Source organism: Entelurus aequoreus, linkage group LG10 (assembly GCF_033978785.1).
Source record: "Entelurus aequoreus isolate RoL-2023_Sb linkage group LG10, RoL_Eaeq_v1.1, whole genome shotgun sequence".
Classification (NCBI taxonomy): domain Eukaryota; kingdom Metazoa; phylum Chordata; class Actinopteri; order Syngnathiformes; family Syngnathidae; genus Entelurus; species Entelurus aequoreus.
In genome coordinates this window covers 72300947-72319719 of record NC_084740.1, presented here as the reverse complement: position 1 = coordinate 72319719, position 18773 = coordinate 72300947, and the positions used below count along the sequence as shown (strand labels likewise).

The 18773-nt window shown below is 38.8% G+C and overlaps 1 protein-coding gene across 1 annotated transcript in view; it reads right to left on the bottom strand.

Annotated features, from left to right (window-relative positions):
- The window catches only part of plcl1 (phospholipase C like 1), a 176161-nt gene that overhangs the window by 49808 nt on the left and 107580 nt on the right, over nt 1-18773 (bottom strand). Inside the window, exons 4-7 of the mRNA XM_062061619.1 lie at nt 18358-18627; nt 12829-13220; nt 7580-8696; nt 7332-7508 (exon numbers count right to left, since the gene is read on the bottom strand). Of these exons, the coding sequence (XP_061917603.1) occupies nt 7332-7508; nt 7580-8696; nt 12829-13220; nt 18358-18627 (1956 nt within the window). The remainder of the gene's footprint in view (nt 1-7331; nt 7509-7579; nt 8697-12828; nt 13221-18357; nt 18628-18773) is intronic.

Sequence of the window (18773 nt, the reverse complement as noted above, 5' to 3'; positions counted from 1 at the left end):
ATAGCAGCACTTACCAGTGAGCTGCCTCTATTTTTTAAATTTTATTTATTTACCAGCAAGCTGGTCTCGCTTTGCCCGACATTTTTAATTCTAAGAGAGACAAAACTCAAATACAATTTGAAAATCCAAGAAAATATTTTAAAGACTTGGTCTTCACTTGTTTAAATAAATTCATTATTTTTTTACTTTGCTTCTTATAACTTTCAGAAAGACAATTTTAGAGAAAAAATACAACCTTAAAAATTATTTTAGGATTTTTAAACACATATACCTTTTTACCTTTTGAATTCCTTCCTCTTCTTTCCTGACAATTTAAATCAATGTTCACGTAAATGTCTTTTTTTTTATTGTAACGAATAATAAATACATTTTAATTTAATTCTTCATTTTAGCTTCTGTTTTTTCAACGAAGAATATTTGTGAAATTGTTCTTCAAACTTATTATGATTAAAATTCAAAAAAATTATTCTGGCAAATATAGAAAATCTGTAGAATCAAAATTAAATCTTATTTCAAAGTCTTTTGAATTTCTTTTAAAATTTTTGTTCTGGAAAATCTAGAAGAAATAATGATTTGTCTTTGTTAGAAATATAGCTTGGTCCAATTTGTTATATATTCTAACAAAGTGCAGATTGTATTTTAACCTATTTAAAACATGTCATCAAAATTTTAAAATTAATCTTAATCAGGAAAAATAACTAATGATGTTCCATGAATTCTTTTTTTAATTTTTTCAAAAAGATTCAAATTAGCTAGTTTTTCTCTTCTTTTTTTCGGTTGAATTTTGAATTTTAAAGAGTCGAAATTGAAGATAAACTATGTTTCAAAATTTAATTGTCATTTTTTTCGTGTTTTCTCCTCTTTTAAACCCTTCAATTAAGTGTAAATATCATTAATTATTAATAATAACATAGAGTTAAAGGTAAATTGAGCAAATTGGCTATTTCTGGCAATTTATTGAAGTGTGTATCCAACTGGTAGCCCTTCGCATTAATCACTACCCAAGAAGTAGCTCTTGCTTTCAAAAAGGTTGGTGACTCCTGGTATAGAACAACGTCGATAAAGTTCGCAACTTTTGGTCTCTGATAAAAAAAAAACCTCGCCCCTACCGGAAGTAGCGTGACGTTGTCAGTTGTTCACTCCCTCATATTTTCCTATTGTTTCCAACACAGCTAGAGCTATTCGGACCATTACCCCATTAATTTGAGCGAGGATGAAATATTCGTGGACGAGGAACATTAGAGTGACGGACTGGAATGCAGTGAAATACTTTTTTTTTTCGCTCTGACCATAACTTAGGTACTAGCTGGCTCATTGGATTCCACACTCTCTCCTTTTTCTATTGTGGATCACGGATTTGTATTTTAAACCACCTCGGATACTATATCCTCTTGAAAATGAGAGTCCAGAACGCGAAATGGACATTCAGTGCCTTTTATCTCCACGACAATACATCAGGCGAAACGCTTTAGCTACGAGCTAACGTGATAGCATCGTGCTTTAACTGCATATACAAACAAAAAAAATAAACCCCTGACTGGAAGGATAGATAGAAAATCAACAATACTATTAAACCGTGGACATGTAAATACACGGTTAATGCTTTCCAGGCTGGCGAAGGTTAACAATGCTGTTGCTAACGACGCCATTGAAGCTAACTTAGCAACCGGACCTCACAGAGCTATGCTAAAAACATTAGCTCTCCACCTACGCCAGCCAGCCCTCATCTGCTCATCAACACCCGTGCTCACCTGCGTTCCAGCGATCGACGGAAGGTCAAAGAACTTCACCCGATGCGTTTGGCGGCCCGGAGACGTAGGAAGTCAAGGTGAGGTCGGCGGCTAGCGCGTCTGCTCTCCAACAAAGTCCTCCGGTTGTGTTGCTGTAGTCCGCCGCTAATACACCGATCCCACCTACAACTGTCTTCTTTGCAGCCTTCATTGTTCATTAAACAAATTGCAAAAGATGTCCAGAATACTGTGGAATTATGAAATGAAAACAGAGCTTTTTGTATAGGATTCTACGGGGTACCATAACTTCCGTTTAACTGACCACGTCACGCGCATACGTCATCATACCGCGACGTTTCAGCCGGATATTTCCCGGGAAATTTAAAATTGCACTTTATAAGTTAACCCGGCCGTATTGGCATGTGTTGCAATGTTAAGATTTCATCATTGATATATAAACTATCAGACTGCGTGGTCGGTAGTAGTGGCTTTCAGTAGGCCTTTAAAAGGTGCCTTTCTGGGCACTCTAGGAAACCGTACAAAAAAAACCCTGACTTTTTCCTTTTCAAAATAAAAGCAAAAAAACTTAGTGTACCATGAAAAAGCTGAACATATGATATAAATAACTGACGATAACACCATCATTAGTCTTCAAAGTTGTATTACTTTTTTTTTTTAAACAAAATATATTAATATACTGTATGTATATATATATATATATTATATATATATATATATATATATATATATATATATATATATATATATATATATATATATATATATATATATATATATATATATATATATATATATATATATATATATATAGATGGATAGATTTGTATATATCTCCTCTCTTTTTTTAAGAATTATTTTTTAGGTTAGGGACGTTAAACCATTTACATTATTATTATTATTATTATTATTGATACTGTTGATTTTATTGATTAAGAGGAGCCTTTGTAATCTGCAACCTGTTTTGAAAAGGTTTTATAGTCCTTTATATACCAAATGATGTATTACGAGAATCCAGTGGCGGGCCGTGCATTTCATACCTCGACCTTCAGCGATGTCCTACTTAGTATGACTTTAATAAATACCTCTCATAGTACCATCATTCAGGTCCCCACATGACCACGGCTGGAGAAATGCTATACAGAAACACACTTGCGCACTCCTGGGTATTGAATCGCCTCAATCATGTACAAAACAGACTGTTTTCCCGTGCATTTAAAAATCCATAAACCCGCATCAGCAATTAAAAACATATCTCTACGTGGTACTGTCAAAATTTAAATAATTGTAAAAACATATTCCATCCATCCATTTTCTTCCGCTTGCGGCTGGAGCCTATCCCAGCTGTACTCGGCCGGAGGGCATATTAAACATGAAAAAATAAAATATTTCAACTCAAAATTTGCAGCACCCATCGGAAGCCGGAAGCCAGGATACAGCTCATCGTCGGTTGACTGGATGTGTCGGACAAACCATTTCACCGGCTGGGACAGGTTAGCTGGCTCGGGGGTGTATGACAGCATTTCAGTAGTGTGTATGAGAGCATTTCAGTAGTGTGCATGAAAGGATTTCAGTAGTGTGTGTGAGAGAAAAACACATTTCAGTAGTGTGTATAAAAGGATTTCAGTAGTGTGTATGAGAGTATTTCAGTAGTGTGTATGAAAGGATTTCAGTAGTGTGCATGAGAGAAAAACATTTCAGTTGTGTGTATGAAAGAGTTTCAGTAGTGTGAGTGAGAGGATTTCAGTAGTGTATATGAGAGAAAAACATGCAATAGTGTGTATGAGAGGATTTCAATACTGTGTATGAGAGAAACATATTTCAGTAGTGTGTATGAGGTTATATCAGTAGTGTGTATGAGAGGATGTCAGTAGTGTGTATGAGAGAAAAACATTTCAGTTGTGTGTATGAAAGAGTTTCAGTAGTGTGAGTGAGAGGATTTCAGTAGTGTATATGAGAGAAAAACATGCAATAGTGTGTATGAGAGGATTTCAATACTGTGTATGAGAGAAACATATTTCAGTAGTGTGTATGAGGTTATATCAGTAGTGTGTATGAGAGGATGTCAGTAGTGTGTATGAGAGAAAAACATTTCAGTAGTGTGTGTATAAGAAGATTTAAGTAGTGTGTATGAGAGGATTTCAGTAGTGTGAATGAGAGGATGTCAGTAGTGTCTATTAGATGTCAGTTCATTCTGAATAACGTCCCTAACGGCCCCTCATATAGGAGGTCTACTGTCAACAAACTTGTGATCTGATTGGCTATCGCACCTGAAGATAGCCAAAGATAATATTGCTTAATATTATCCTAAATTCAAAGTACTGTTTGAATGTGATCAAATATAACACACGCCGGTTGAAAATGTACGTCCTGTTTCTGCTTAAAACCAGAAGTAAAGCGTTTCTGTTCAAAAAGATTGTTCATCACTAGGGATGTCCGATAATGGCTTTTTTGGCGATATCCGATATTCCGATATTGTCCAACTCTTAATTACCGATACCGATATCAACCGATACCGATATATACAGTCGTGGACATATACACTATTCTTTATTTATTTTAAATTGCCTTTCAAATGTCTATTCTTGGTGTTGGGTTTTATCAAATAAATTTCCCCCAAAAAATGCGACTTATACTCCAGTGCGACTTATATATGTTTTTTTCCTTCTTTATTATGCATTTTCGGCCGGTGCGCCTTATACTCCGGAGCGACTTATACTCCGAAAAATACGGTACTTTTCCATCCATATCGCCCAGCCCTAATACTTAGTAACTCGAACAAAGTTGTGAATATTAAGGTATGTCTAACTCAGTGGTTCTTAACCTGGGTTCGATGGAACCCTAGGGGTTCGGTGAGTCGGGCTCAGGGGTTCGGCAGAGGTCAAGACACACCCGATTCTTCGTGTAAATAAAAACTTCTCCCTATCGGCGTATTACGGATACGGCAACAGCAGAAGTCAGACTGATTTGCAGGTGTGTAATTTGTTGTGAGTTTATGCACGGTGTTGGTTTTGTTGTTTGAACAAGGTGATGTTCATGCACGCTTCATTTTGTGCACCAGTAATAAAACATGGTAACACTTTAGTATGGGGAACATATTCACCATTAATTAGTTGCTTATTAACATGCAAATTAGTAACATATTGGCTCTTAACTAGTCATTATTAAGTACTTTTTAATGCCTTATTTGGCATGGCCTTATTATAACCCTAACCCTCTAACTCTGGCCCTAACCCTCTAACCCTGGCCCTAACCCTCTAACCCTGGCCCTAACCCTCTAACCCAGGGGTGTCTTTTTCCACTGAGGGCCGCACACTGGAATATCAAAGCAAGCCGGGGCCATTTTGATATTTTTTATTTTAAAAAACAATACAATATATGTATAAAAAATTTTACATTTAGGCCTCCACTCAGGCTTGATCATGGAGACCCCAAAGGGTTTAGGTAAAAAAAATATTAAAAATGTGTCATTATTTAGTATTATTATTATTATTCAAGGTCTAAATCTCCAGATCAACATTAGGTCTATCTGTCAATATAAAGTGTTTTTTCAAGATTTAAGTTGTATGCTCATTTTGTCAAAGAAAACCCAGTTTTTTTATGGAAAAAACACAAAATATGCAATATTTTCCCCCAATGACATTTTAAAGTGGAATATTTGAGATTATATAATAATTGGAGTTCATAGCATAACTCATAACAACATTAATTCATTATTATTTTTGAGCAACTTAAATGGACACTTTAAAAAAAAAAGTCCCACTAAAATTATTGGGGATCCAAAAGGGTCCTGCTCAGTAAAGTATTAAAAAATATATCATACTTTTTTTTTTTTTTACTTTTAACACAATAGTCTCAAGATCAACTTCAGATCTATCCGTCAATTATAACTTTTGTTGTTGTTTATGTTTTTTGTAGGGATGTCCGATAATGGCTTTTTGCCGATATCCGATATGCCGATATTGTCCAACTCTTTAATTACCGATACCGATGTCAACCGATACCGATATCAACCGATATATACAGTCGTGGAATTAACACATTATTATGCCTAATTTGGACAACCAGGTATGGTGAAGATAAGGTACTTTTTAAAAAAATGAATCAAATATTTAATGTGACGTAATTGGAGCTTTGAATAGGTCAATAATTCATAATGACATTGATTTTGATTCATTATTATTTTTTAAAGTAAGAAACAGCCTGCGTGGCAGCTTTGTGTTATTAGAGTAAACATTGCAAAATGTTCTTGTTACATTTCACCTGTTTGCTCTTTTATACCACTTTTTATGTTTTTTATTTTTTTAATCGTATTTTTAGAATGTGCCGCGGGGCCGTTAAAAAATTACCTGCGGGCCGCAAATGGCCCCCGGGCCGCACTTTGGACACCCCTGCTCTAACCTTAACCAAATAACTCTAAATTAAGTCTTTATTACTTAGAATATGTTCCCCTAGTGTCCAAAAAACTCTAAATTAAGTCTTTATTACTTAGAATATGTTCCCCTAGTGTCCAAATAACTCTAAATTAAGTCTTTGTTACTTAGAATATGTTCCCCTAGTGTCCAAATAACTCTAAATTAAGTCTTTGTTACTTAGAATATGTTCCCCTAGTGTCCAAAAAACTCTAAATTAAGTCTTTATTACTTAGAATATGTTCCCCTAGTGTCCAAATAACTCTAAATTAAGTCTCTGTTACTTAGAATATGTTCCCCTAGTGTCCAAAAAACTCTAAATTAAGTCTCTATTACTTAGAATATGTTCCCCTAGTGTCCAAATAACTCTAAATTAAGTCTTTATTACTTAGAATATGTTCACCTAGTGTCCAAATAACTCTAAATTAAGTCTTTGTTACTTAGAATATGTTCCCCTAGTGTCCAAAAAACTCTAAATTAAGTCTTTGTTACTTAGAATATGTTCCCCTAGTGTCCAAAAAACTCTAAATTAAGTCTTTGTTACTTAGAATATGTTCCCCTAGTGTCCAAATAACTCTAAATTAAGTCTTTATTACTTAGAATATGTTCCCCTAGTGTCCAAATAACTCTAAATTAAGTCTTTATTACTTAGAATATGTTCCCCTAGTGTCCAAATAACTCTAAATTAAGTCTTTATTACTTAGAATATGTTCCCCTAGTGTCCAAATAACTCTAAATTAAGTCTTTATTACTTAGAATATGTTCCCCTAGTGTCCAAATAACTCTAAATTAAGTCTTTATTACTTAGAATATGTTCACCTAGTGTCCAAATAACTCTGAATTAAGTCTTTGTTACTTAGAATATGTTCCCCATACTAAAGTGTTACCAAAAACATATAACTTTGTCTTGAATTTGAAAAAAAACAACATTTTATTTTCCACTAAAGAAGGGTTCGGTGAATGCGCATATGAAACTGGTTGGGTTCGGTACCTCCAACAAGGTTAAGAACCACTGGTCTAACTAATTATATTCCTAAGAACATTTTTCTATGATTTGTTCAGACTTACGGCGCCAGATTGGAGTGATATAAAAAAAAAATCATAAAATATTTTGGTGTTTAACGAGCCTTGTAAAAATTTTGGGGAAAAAAACCCCAAAAAGATGCCTTACTTCAAACTCGAAGGTCTCGTCAAAGAGGGGGTCGTCCTGGTTCTGCAGTGCCGTGCGCGTGCGTTGTTCTGCACAGTCTGCAGGAACGCCGTGCAGCTCCAGGACCACATAGGGGTCAATGACCTCCCCCTTGGCGCCCGATCCCTGAGGTTTGGGTAGGTTGTGGGCACTAATGACCTGGAGAAGAACAGAAGAGGGATTTAGGCGGAGGGTTTATGGAATATGTTGAAAGTTGAAGAAAAGAAGACCTTAATGCGGAGAGTCTGAGGCGGCACCCCGGGCACGCATCCTTGCGTATGAGCGCTAAAGTACGACACCTCGTCCCTCATGACGGCGGGTCTTAGAACGTACCCGCACCCTCCGTTCTGAGAGAAGCGTCCTTTGTGAAGGTCCAGCATGGCGCCGGGGGTCTGCTGGTTTAAGGCCACAAGCTGCACCCCTCCTTTCCAGTACCCTTGCGGGTTGGGGTTACTGGAGTCCAGGCGCACCGAGCTGGGCCGCACCCTGGTCAGAGTGCGCTTGGTGAACATAACCAGGTCCTCCGGGCTCTCGGTGGTGACGCGCCCGCCCTCGCCCTCGCCAAGGGAGCAGAGCGTCCAGTAGGGGTTCTCCGCGGCCGAGGGGGTGCTGGGAGAGCTGGGACTGCCGGGCGGCGAGCGCTGCTTGTGAGCGGCTCTCTGGGCGTAAAAGTGGCGGCTGCCCGTGCGGGCGATGGCCACCAGGTCGGAGAGGTCTTTGTGAAGGCGAAGCTTCCTGGGTTGAGAGGGAGGCGGGACCACCAAGACCACGCCAAGATCCTCCTCACCCGGGATGGTCATTCTGCGTCCAGCCAGAGGTCCTCCGCCTCCTACCTCCTCTTCCTCCTCAGACACCTCCCCATCTGAGCCTTCGTGCTCCGGAGGAAGCTTCTTGCCCACGACGAGGATGCGTCCTTTCAGCTGCTCGGGGGACGGAAGGGTCGTGGCTCGCCCTCGCAGGCCGACGGGTAAAGACTCTGGAGTGTAGAGTCTGGAACCCAGCACCTTCTTCATATGTTGCGCCATGGTGCGCTGCTGGCCGGGCGTGCAGCGCTGACACAAGTAGACCAGGAGAGGATACGGCGAGGTCAGGAAGGCGTACTTGTTGACCACCTCCAGAGCGGAGCGGATGGTGACCGGCACGTGGTGATGGTGCTGCTGCTGATGGTGATGGTGGTGACAGGAGATGTCAGGACCGTAGTCCACCCCGAGGAGAGGCTCTCCTTCCGGGCCGTCGGTGACTCCAAGCTCCAGGCAGCGGCAACCAGACTGAAGGGCTTTGATCAGACCGCCAAGGTCCGCCCTGCCATGGACCTGATCATCCAGGAGGTAGGACCGGTAGGAGGTACTGTAGGGAAAGAACCAGTAGCAGATTAAAATGTACGCAGGGAAACTTCACTAAGAGATTCTCACCATACCACCGTGTGCGCTCTGACCACTCATGATACTTCAAATATTGTGGCATTAATTTAAAAAAATATTTAAACCGTATTTTCCGGATGACGAGTGGCTACTCTTTGCTACGCTTTGAATCCTGCGTCTTATAAAACAGTGCAGCTAATTTATGGATTTTTATTTGCTAACAGCCCTAATGTTTTGTATTAAACATATTAGAGATGCCCGATATTATCGGCCGATAAATGCTTTAAAATGTAATATCGGAAATTATCGGTATCGGTTTTTGTTATTATCGGTATCTGTTTTGTTTTTTTTGTTTTTTTTTAATTAAATCAACATAAAACATACAAGATACACTTACAATTAGTGCAACAACCCAAAAAACCTCCCTCCCCCATTCACACTCATTCACACAAAAGGGTTGTTTCTTTCTGTTATTAATATTCTGGTTCCTACATTATATATCAATATATATCAATACAGTCTGCAAGGGATACAGTCCGTAAGCACACATGATTGTGCGTGCTGCTGGTCCACTAATAGTACTAACCTTTAACAGTTAATTTTACTCATTTTCATTAATTACTAGTTTCTATGTAACTGTTTTTATATTGTTTTACTTTCTTTTTTATTCAAGAAAATGTTTTTAATTTATTTATCTTATTTTATTTTATACATTTAAAAAAAAAAGACTTTAGCAACCATACCTGGTTGTCCAAATTAGGCAAAATAATGTGTTAATTCCACGACTGTATATATCGGTATCGGTTGATATCGGTATCGGTAATTAAGAGTTGGACAATAACGGAATATCGGCAAAAAGCCATTATGCGACATCTCTAAAACAAATAGTTTTCGCATATGTCGGCAGAGGCAGTTTATAGTTTGCGCTATGGCGCCATCTTTTGGACGAGTTCACTCACTGCAGGTGATGCCGGTTGAAAATGTACGTCTTGTTTCTGCTTAAAACCAGAAGTAAAGCGTTTCTGTTCAAAAAGATTTTTTGTCGATATCCGATATTCCGATATTGTCCAACTCTTAATTACCGATACCGATATCAACCGATACCGATATATATACAGTCGTGGAATTAACACATCATTATGCCTAATTTTGTTGTGATGCCCCGCTGGATGCATTAAACAATGTAACAAGGTTTTTCCAAAATAAATCAACTCAAGTTATGGAAAAAAATGCCAACATGGCACTGCCATATTTATTATTGAAGTCACAAAGTGCTTTTTTTTTTTTTAAACATGCCTCAAAACAGCAGCTTGGAATTTGTGACATGCTCTTCCTGAGAGAGCATGAGGAGGTTGAGGTGGGCGGGGTTTTGGGTAGTATATTGTAGCGTCCCGGAAGAGTTAGTGCTGCAAGGGGTTCTGGGTATTTGTTCTGTTGTGTTTATGTTGTGTTACAGTGCGGATGTTCTCCCGAAATGTGTTTGTCATTCTTGTTTGGTGTGGGTTCACAGTGTGGCGCATATTTGTAACAGTGTTAAAGTTGTTTATACGGCCACCCTCAGTGTGACCTGTATGGCTGTTGACCAAGTTTGAATTGCATTCACTTTTGTGTGTGTGTTAAAGCCGTAGATATTATGTGACGGGGCCGGCACGCAAAGGCAGTGCCTTTAAGGTTTATAGGCGCTCTGTACTTCTCCCTACGTCCGTGTACACAGCGGCATTTTAAAAACTCATACATTTTACTTTTTGAAACCGATACCGATAATTTCCGATATTACATTTTAAAGCATTTATCGGCCGATAATATCAGCAGTCCGATATTATCGGACATCTCTAAAATAAATATTTACAAAATCTTTCGTACCGGTTTATAACTGCAGCTTATGGTGCGGTGCAGCTATCCATCCATCCATCCATTTTCTACCGCTTGTCCCTTTCAGGGTCGCGTCACACACTAGCTAACATCTGTAAAAATATTTGTTTCTTCTAAAATTTGGTGGGTAAATTTGGGTAAAATTTAGTAAATAACGGTGCGCTCTATCGCCCACATTTACGGTATACAGGATATATGTATATACAAAACCCAATACCAATCATAAATAAAAATAGAATACAATGATTTGCAAATCCTTTTCAACTTATATTCAATTGAATAGACTGCAAAGACAAGATACTTAACGTTCGAACTGGTAAACTTTGTTATTTTTTGCAAATATTAGCTCAATTGGAATTTGATGCCTGCAACATGTTTCAAAAAAGCTGGCACAAGTGGCAAAAAGACAGAAAGTTGAGGAATGCTCATCAAACACTTATTTGGAACATCCCACAGGTGAACAGGTTAATTGGGAACAGGTGGGTGCCATGATTGGGTGTAAAAATAGATTCCATGAAATGCTCAGTCATTCACAAACAAGGATGGGGCGAGGGTCACCACTTTGTCAACAAATGTTTGAGCAAATTGTTGAACAGTTTAAGAAAAACCTTTCTCAACCAGCTATTGCAAGGAATTTAGGGATTTCACCATCTACGCTCCGTAATATCATCAAAAGGTTCAGAGAATCTGGAGAAATCACTGCACGTAAGCAATGACATTACGGACCTTCGATCCCTCAGGCGGTACTGCATCAAAAAGCAACATCATGTGTCAAGGATATCACCACATGGGCTCAGGAACACTTCAGAAACCCACTGTCAGTAACTACAGTTGGTCGCTACATCTGTAAGTGCAAGTTAACACTCTACTATGCAAAGACATTTATCAACAACACCCAGGAACGCTGTCGGCTTCGCTGGGCCCGAGCTCATCTAAGGTGGATTGATGCAAAGTGGAAAAGTGTTCTGTGGTCTGACGAGTCCACATTTCAAATTGTTTTTGGAAACTGTGGACGTCGTGTCCTCCGGACCAAAGAGGAAAAGAACCATCCGTATTGTTATAGGCGCAAAGTGTAAAAGCCAGCATGTGTGATGGTATGGGGGTGTATTAGTGCCCAAGACATGGGTAACTTACACATCTGTGAAGGCACCATTAATGCTGAAAGGTACATACAGGTTTTGGAACAACATATGTTGCCATCCAAGCAACGTTATCATGGACGCCCCTGCTTATTTCAGCAAGACAATGCCAAGCCACGTGGCTTCATAGTAAAAGAGTGCGGGTACTAGACTGGCCTGCCTGTAGTCCAGACCTGTCTCCCATTGAAAATGTGTGGCGCATTATGAAGCCTAAAATAGCACAAGGGAGACCCCCGGACTGTTGAACAACTTAAGCTGTACATCAAGCAAGAATGGGAAAGAATTCCACCTGAGAAGCTTCAAAAATGTGTCTCCTCAGTTCCCAAACGTCTACTGAGTGTTGTTAAAAGGAAAGGCCATGTAACACAGTGGTGAACATGCCCTTTCCCAACTACTTTGGCACGTGTTGCAGCCATGAAATTATTATTTGCAAAAAAAAAAAAAGTTTATGAGTTTGAACATCAAATATGTTGTCTTTGTAGCATATTCAACTGAATATGGGTGGAAAAGGATTTGCAAATCATTGTATTCCGTTTATATTTACATCTAACACAATTTCCCAACTCATATGGAAACGGGGTTTGTATATATATATATATATATATATACAGTAAATATGTACATTTATATATATATATATATATATATATATATATATATATATATATATATATATATATATATATATATATATATATATATATATATATATATATATATATACACACACACACATTTACTTATATATATATATGGACATAAATATATATATATATATATATGTATATATATATATATATATATATATATATATATATATATATATATATATATATATATATATATATATACAAGAGGTTTTACACCGCTCTCAGCTCCTGAGTGCGTTTTATCACTGGGAAAATTAACTATATGTCCAATTTGTTGAAAAGTGATGTCAACAACAGCAATAAAAATGTCAGTACAATCTTCAGCGTGTAAACACAGCTGTGGTTAAAAAGTCTAATATATCTGATTGTAAAGTATTAACGCCAGGTGACAACAAATTGCTTAAAAGGTCCCCTGGAGAGTGAATAAAGATGGTACGATGTTTGACCCTGGACATACCTGATGTAGTAGTGGGACAGCGGCATGTTCATGTCCTGGCAGACCCCCTCGTGCTCCGGGTCCAGCAGCTGACACTCGTGGGACTGCAGGTAGCGGGCGAAGCCGTCCAAGCCCAGGAAGCCCCTCTCCTTGGCCTGATCTGAGGGCTCGTAGCGCCTCAGGAGCTCCAAGCAGCCCTCTGTCGTGGCCAGGGACAGACCCTGCTCCGTCTCCAGGAAGAGGCGCAGGTCCTGAGGGTCCAGATACTCGCGGTCCTTGGACAGCTGCACCATGAGGAAGTAGACGTCGGGCCGGGTGCACAGCTCGCAGTAGGCCTCCTGGAACTCCTCGTGCGTGACGTGGGAGGTCAGCTTCTCCTTGCTGCGCTGGATCTCCTTGAAGCGAAGACGCACCTGTGGCGACAAAATGGAAAAAAAATAAAAACAGAACAACAAATCCCATCCAAGTCCAGGAGAGGCCGTGATACTGAAGGTGTGTCGACGTGACACCAAAGACAGCCAAGATCCACAACTCTTTTATGACATCAAGTCCAGTGTTTCCCACACATTCATTTATTTGTGGCGGCCCGCCACAAAAGAATTACGTCCGCCACAAATATTTATTTATTTATTTATTTTTGTGTCCTTTTCAGCTTCTCAGGCAAATCATATAGTTGGTGTAGATGCCCATATAAACTGTTCAGATTTACTTTACAAAAGAGAAGTGTAGGATACTTCTCTTGTTGCCTTATTTGTATTTGACCACTACTGTTTTCTGTTTATTTGTTACTGACTGTGGCAGGACACCTCTGCCTCTGTTTCACTTTATGTTGCTGGTAAATAATATGGTTGTTGTAGTAGGCTAAAGTTAAATTATTTAGTATGCACTAATTAAAGGGGCAGAGCTTTAAGAGACATTTTAGCTTTTATATTTTATAAGATATATTTTTTGTAAGAACCACAATTAATAAGTATATTTCAGTGAATAACTTATTGTTCAAATCTGTATATAAATATGTACATAAAGTGTTGTAATTATATTGTAAAATGGATGGATGGATGGATGGACGTTTAAAACAAAACTGTTATTATGAATTAGTAAGTATACATTTTTTTAGCCTTTTTAGAGAAAATCATATCATTGTAGTAAATTATGCAAATTACTCGATGATGTCATGTGACCACGCCATAGCCACGCCCCCCACCGCCACAGGTATCTTGGCAGTTTATGGGAAACACTGAAGTCAACGTGCTCCGTTGAGGAACTGGACGTGGCCCATATACAGGACCACGATCTCGCTCATTCTTGTCTCCTCCCCCCCCCCCCCCCTCCCCTCGGACTGTAATCTAGTTTCTCGTTAACATTCTGTCTCCTTCTGGGCTCCTCGTCTGCCTGGGAAGAAGAAAACAAAGAACACCTCCTCTCTGATATCATGTCTGCTATTGTGACAGCAGAGGACACGAGGGATGGGAGTGACAGACGCTCACTGTCGATTATGACCAGCACAAAAGTCCATCCAGCATTTCCCTGCAGTCCAACACCAGAATTTGTATTATACATTGCAACGTTCCAATGCTACAGAAAATGTATTATTTAGAGCAGTCAGTGTACAGCCTGTAGAGCAGTATAGATTGACTGTCCACTGAAACTAAGTCAACATAGCCATTATTATAGTCTGAATATCTGACAGCACAATTGAGAAGCAAGATAATACCAGGGTTTCCCACACATTCATTTATTTGTGGTGGCCCGCCACGAAAGAATTACGTCTGCCACAAATAAAAAAAAAATAAAAAAATGTTTTTACAAAATTTAACAAAAATTTTTTTATTTATTTATTTTTTTTAATTTTATTTTTGTCCTCTCCAGCTTCTCAGGCAAATCATATAGTTGATGTAGATGCCCATATCGGCTGTTCAGATTTACTTTACAAAAGAGAAGTGTAGGATACTTCTCTTGTTGCCTTATTTGTATTTGACTTTATTAAATGTATTTATATTAGAAACACAACATGTGTATATAACAAAGGGTGCAAAGTCTGCAGGCAGTAGGAAACTTTATGTTGCTGGTAAATAATATGGTTGCAGTAGTAGGCTAAAGTTAAATTATTTAGCATGCACTAATTAAAGGGGCAGAGCTTTGAGACATTTTAGCTTTTATATTTTATAAGATATATTATTTGTAAGAACCACAATTAATAAATATATTTCAGTGAATAACTTATTGTTCAAATCTGTATATAAATATGTACATAAAGTGTTGTAATTATATTGTAAAATGGAAGGATGGATGGACGTTTAAAAACAAAACTCGTTATTATTAATTAGTAAGTATACATTTTTTGAGCCTTTTTAGAGAAAATCAAATCATTGTAGTACATTATGCAAATTACTCGACGATGTCATGGTGACCACGCCCATAGCCACGCCCCCACCGCCACAGGTATCTTGGCAATTTATGGGAAACACTGAATACGGTCAAGAAGGAAGGTGGTAGTGTGCACGAGTGCTGCCGGTACCCAAGAGCTGCGGTTCCAACATGGACAGTGACTAGGGATGGGAATTGGTACACTGCAATTGTTTTACAATACAACTACAACGATTCATACTTACTAAACCGTCCAAGGTGTGATGGCTGTAGGGCTGTTTTCATGCAGATGTGTACGTGCTATCCTAATATAATGAGGCTAGCGTCGTTAGCATTAGCTAATATGCCAACACGTTTACGAGTGTCTGTGTTAGTATTACTAACTTAAAATTGGCATTCTTTTTGTATTTCAGTTTTTACATCACCTTGCTGTTATTGAGTCTGTTTATATTATGTTTGTTGAGGGGAGGTGACGACAACAGACACCAGGGGAAATATAGCTCTAAGTCAGAGGTGTCCAAAGTGCGGCCCAGGGGCGATTTGCGGCCCGCCAGCTAATCGTTTACCGGCCCCCCACACATTCTGCAAAAATTGCAAAATTGATAGTATTGCAAAAATAAAAAAATAAAAAAAAATAAAAAAAAAGTGGAATGAGGTGAAATCTAACGAGAAAACGTTGCAATGTTGACACAAAGCTGCCATGCAGGCTGTTTTTTTTTCTTTTGTCTTTGTTTATTTTTATTTTTTTTGCCATTGCTTGGAAAAAAAAAGACAAAAAATCTATGTTACAATGAATTATTACTTAAAAAATGTCACCTTTAAAATGTTTTATGTGGAAAAAATATTGCATATATTGTGTGGTTGCCATATAAAAACATCAAAGTTTTATTTGACAAAAGAGCATAATACAAACAAAAATATAGTTCAAACGTAAATCGACAGATATATCTGAAGTTGATCTCGTAATTTAAGTGTGAAAAGTAAAAAAAAAACTACTAAAAATGTATCACTTTATGAATGGGAGACCTTTCGGTTCCCAAATATATTTAGTGGGATTTTATTTAACATTTCACTGTGATTACTCAAAAATATTTAAAGAATTCAAATCAATGGTGTCCTGCATTATTGATCTTTTAGGGCTCTAATTACTAAATACTGCATATTTCAGTTTTTACGACTATAAAAGAACAAGTTGTCTTTGACAGCGAAAGGCATAGAAACTCTGTTTTTTTTTACTTGATATCAACCTGAAGTTGATATAGAGATATACTGTAAAAAAATAATAATAATAATTAGACTTATTTTTAACATTTTAATGACTGAGACCCTTTGATCCTTGTCTGGTCCCCGGGAGCCCTAAAGGTTAAAAAAAAAAAAATCTATATATTTTGTTATGGTTTGAAAATGGAAAATATCAAAATGTCCCCCGTATGCTTAAATTTTTTCCGTGTGTGGCCCTCAGTGAAAAAGTTTGGACACCCCTGCTGTAAGTATGTTTTTTATATATAGTCACTATATATAATAAACAAACAATAATAATTATACAAACTAAGGAAATGGAGACGTGACAAAATCCAAGAGTGTGTATGGTGTAAGACTATGTGTAGATTAGCTTGTTGAGTGTTACCGTAAATGTTGAACGAGAGCGAAGGAACACGGAAGTCCGTGGGGCAGGCAGATGATCCAGGGCGAGCGAGAGGCGTCGAGAGACATGTGTCCAAGCGGGAGGTCGAGAATTCCAAAAGAGCAGTGCGGGAGGAAAGGGGAACAACAGGGGAAGCGAAAGGTACAGAAGACTATACTCCGGGCACGGCATGGCAGGTAGTGCGGGCTTATGAAGGCAGCTTGTTCATCCCAGGCAGGTGCGCTGATTGCAGATCTCCTGCGGCCGTGCGGAGGTGCGGCCCGCCGCAGCGGAGAAGGAAACGCCCCGTTGGCTCTCACTGGAGCGCACATATGGATGAGCGTGGCCGGCGGCAGGAGTCTGAGCCGTAACAGTTACGAGAGCTAGCTTCTGCAGCTAGTGGGTCCATGACAAAGACTTGTGTTTGTGTTTGATCAGCCGTTTTACTGCCGTTTGGAAACACTTAAGGTATGTAAATTAACAGTTACAAAATATTTCTGTGTGAATAACTAGAGATGTCCGATAATATCGGTCTGCCGATTATTATCGGTCCGATAAATGCGTTAAAATGTAATATTGGAAATTTATCGGTATCGGTTTTTTATTATCAGTATCGTTTTTTTTTGTTTTTTTTTATGTAAATCCACATAAAAAACACAAGATACACTTACAATTAGTGCACCAACCCAAAAAACCTCCTCTCCCCCATTTACACTCATTCACACTCATTCATGATAAATGATAAATGGGTTATACTTGTATAGCGCTTTTCTACCTTCAAGGTACTCAAAGCGCTTTGACACTATTTCCACATTCACCCATTCACACACACACACATTCACACACTGATGGCGGGAGCTGCCATGCAAGGCGCTAACCAGCAGCCATCAGGAGCAAGGGTGAAGTGTCTAGAAGGTGGGGATTGAACCCCAGTAACCAGCAACCCTCGATTGCTGACACGGCCACTCTACCAACTTTGCCACGCCGTTCACACAAAAGGGTTGTTTCTTTCTGTTATTAATATTCTGGTTCCTACATTATATATCAATATATATCAATACAGTCTGCAAGGGATACAGTCCGTAAGCACACATGATTGTGCGTGCTGCTGGTCCACTAATAGTACTAACCTTTAACAGTTAATTTTACAAATTTTCATTAATTACTAGTTTCTATGTAACTGTTTTTATATTGTTTTACTTTCGTTTTTATTCAAGAAAATGTTTTTAATTTATTTATCTTATTTTATTTGATTCATTTTTTTAAAAAGTACCTTATCTTCACCATACCTGGTTGTCCAAATTAGGCATAATAATGTGTTAATTCCACGACTGTATATATCGGTTGATATCGGTATCGGTTGATATCGGTATCGGTAATTAAAGAGTTGGACAATATCGGCATATCGGATATCGGCAAAAAGCCATTATCGGACATCCCTATAAATAACTCATTTCACAACGTATATATGAGCGGCTTATAGTCTGGTGCGGCTTATATACCGGTGCGCTCTATAGTCCGGAAACACGGCCATTCCAAAGAACACAAAACAAGCGCACCTTAGCTTCCTTGATCCCAGGACACAGTTTACAGATGGTTGCCACCGCCACGTCCTCCGACACAATCCCGTAGCCGTCCTCGTCCACCCGGGCGAACTCGGCTGCCAGCCACTCGCTCCTCAGCTTGCTGCCCAGGCTGCCCTCCATGGCTCCTCCTTCGCCCAAGCTCCCCGCGGCCCCGCCGATGACGGACGGGTGCGCCAGCAGGTAGCGGAGGCCCGTCACCCAGATGTTAGCCACGTCGGCCGACAGCGCCACCAGGTCTAGGGACTGCGAGGACGAAAAAAAGTTAGGCTCGAGCGGAAGAAAGTACCGAAACAATCCGAGTTCCTACACTGCAAAAACTGAAATCTAAGTAAGATGAAATATCTCAAATAGGGGTGATATTTGCTTATTTTCTGTCTGATAAGATAATT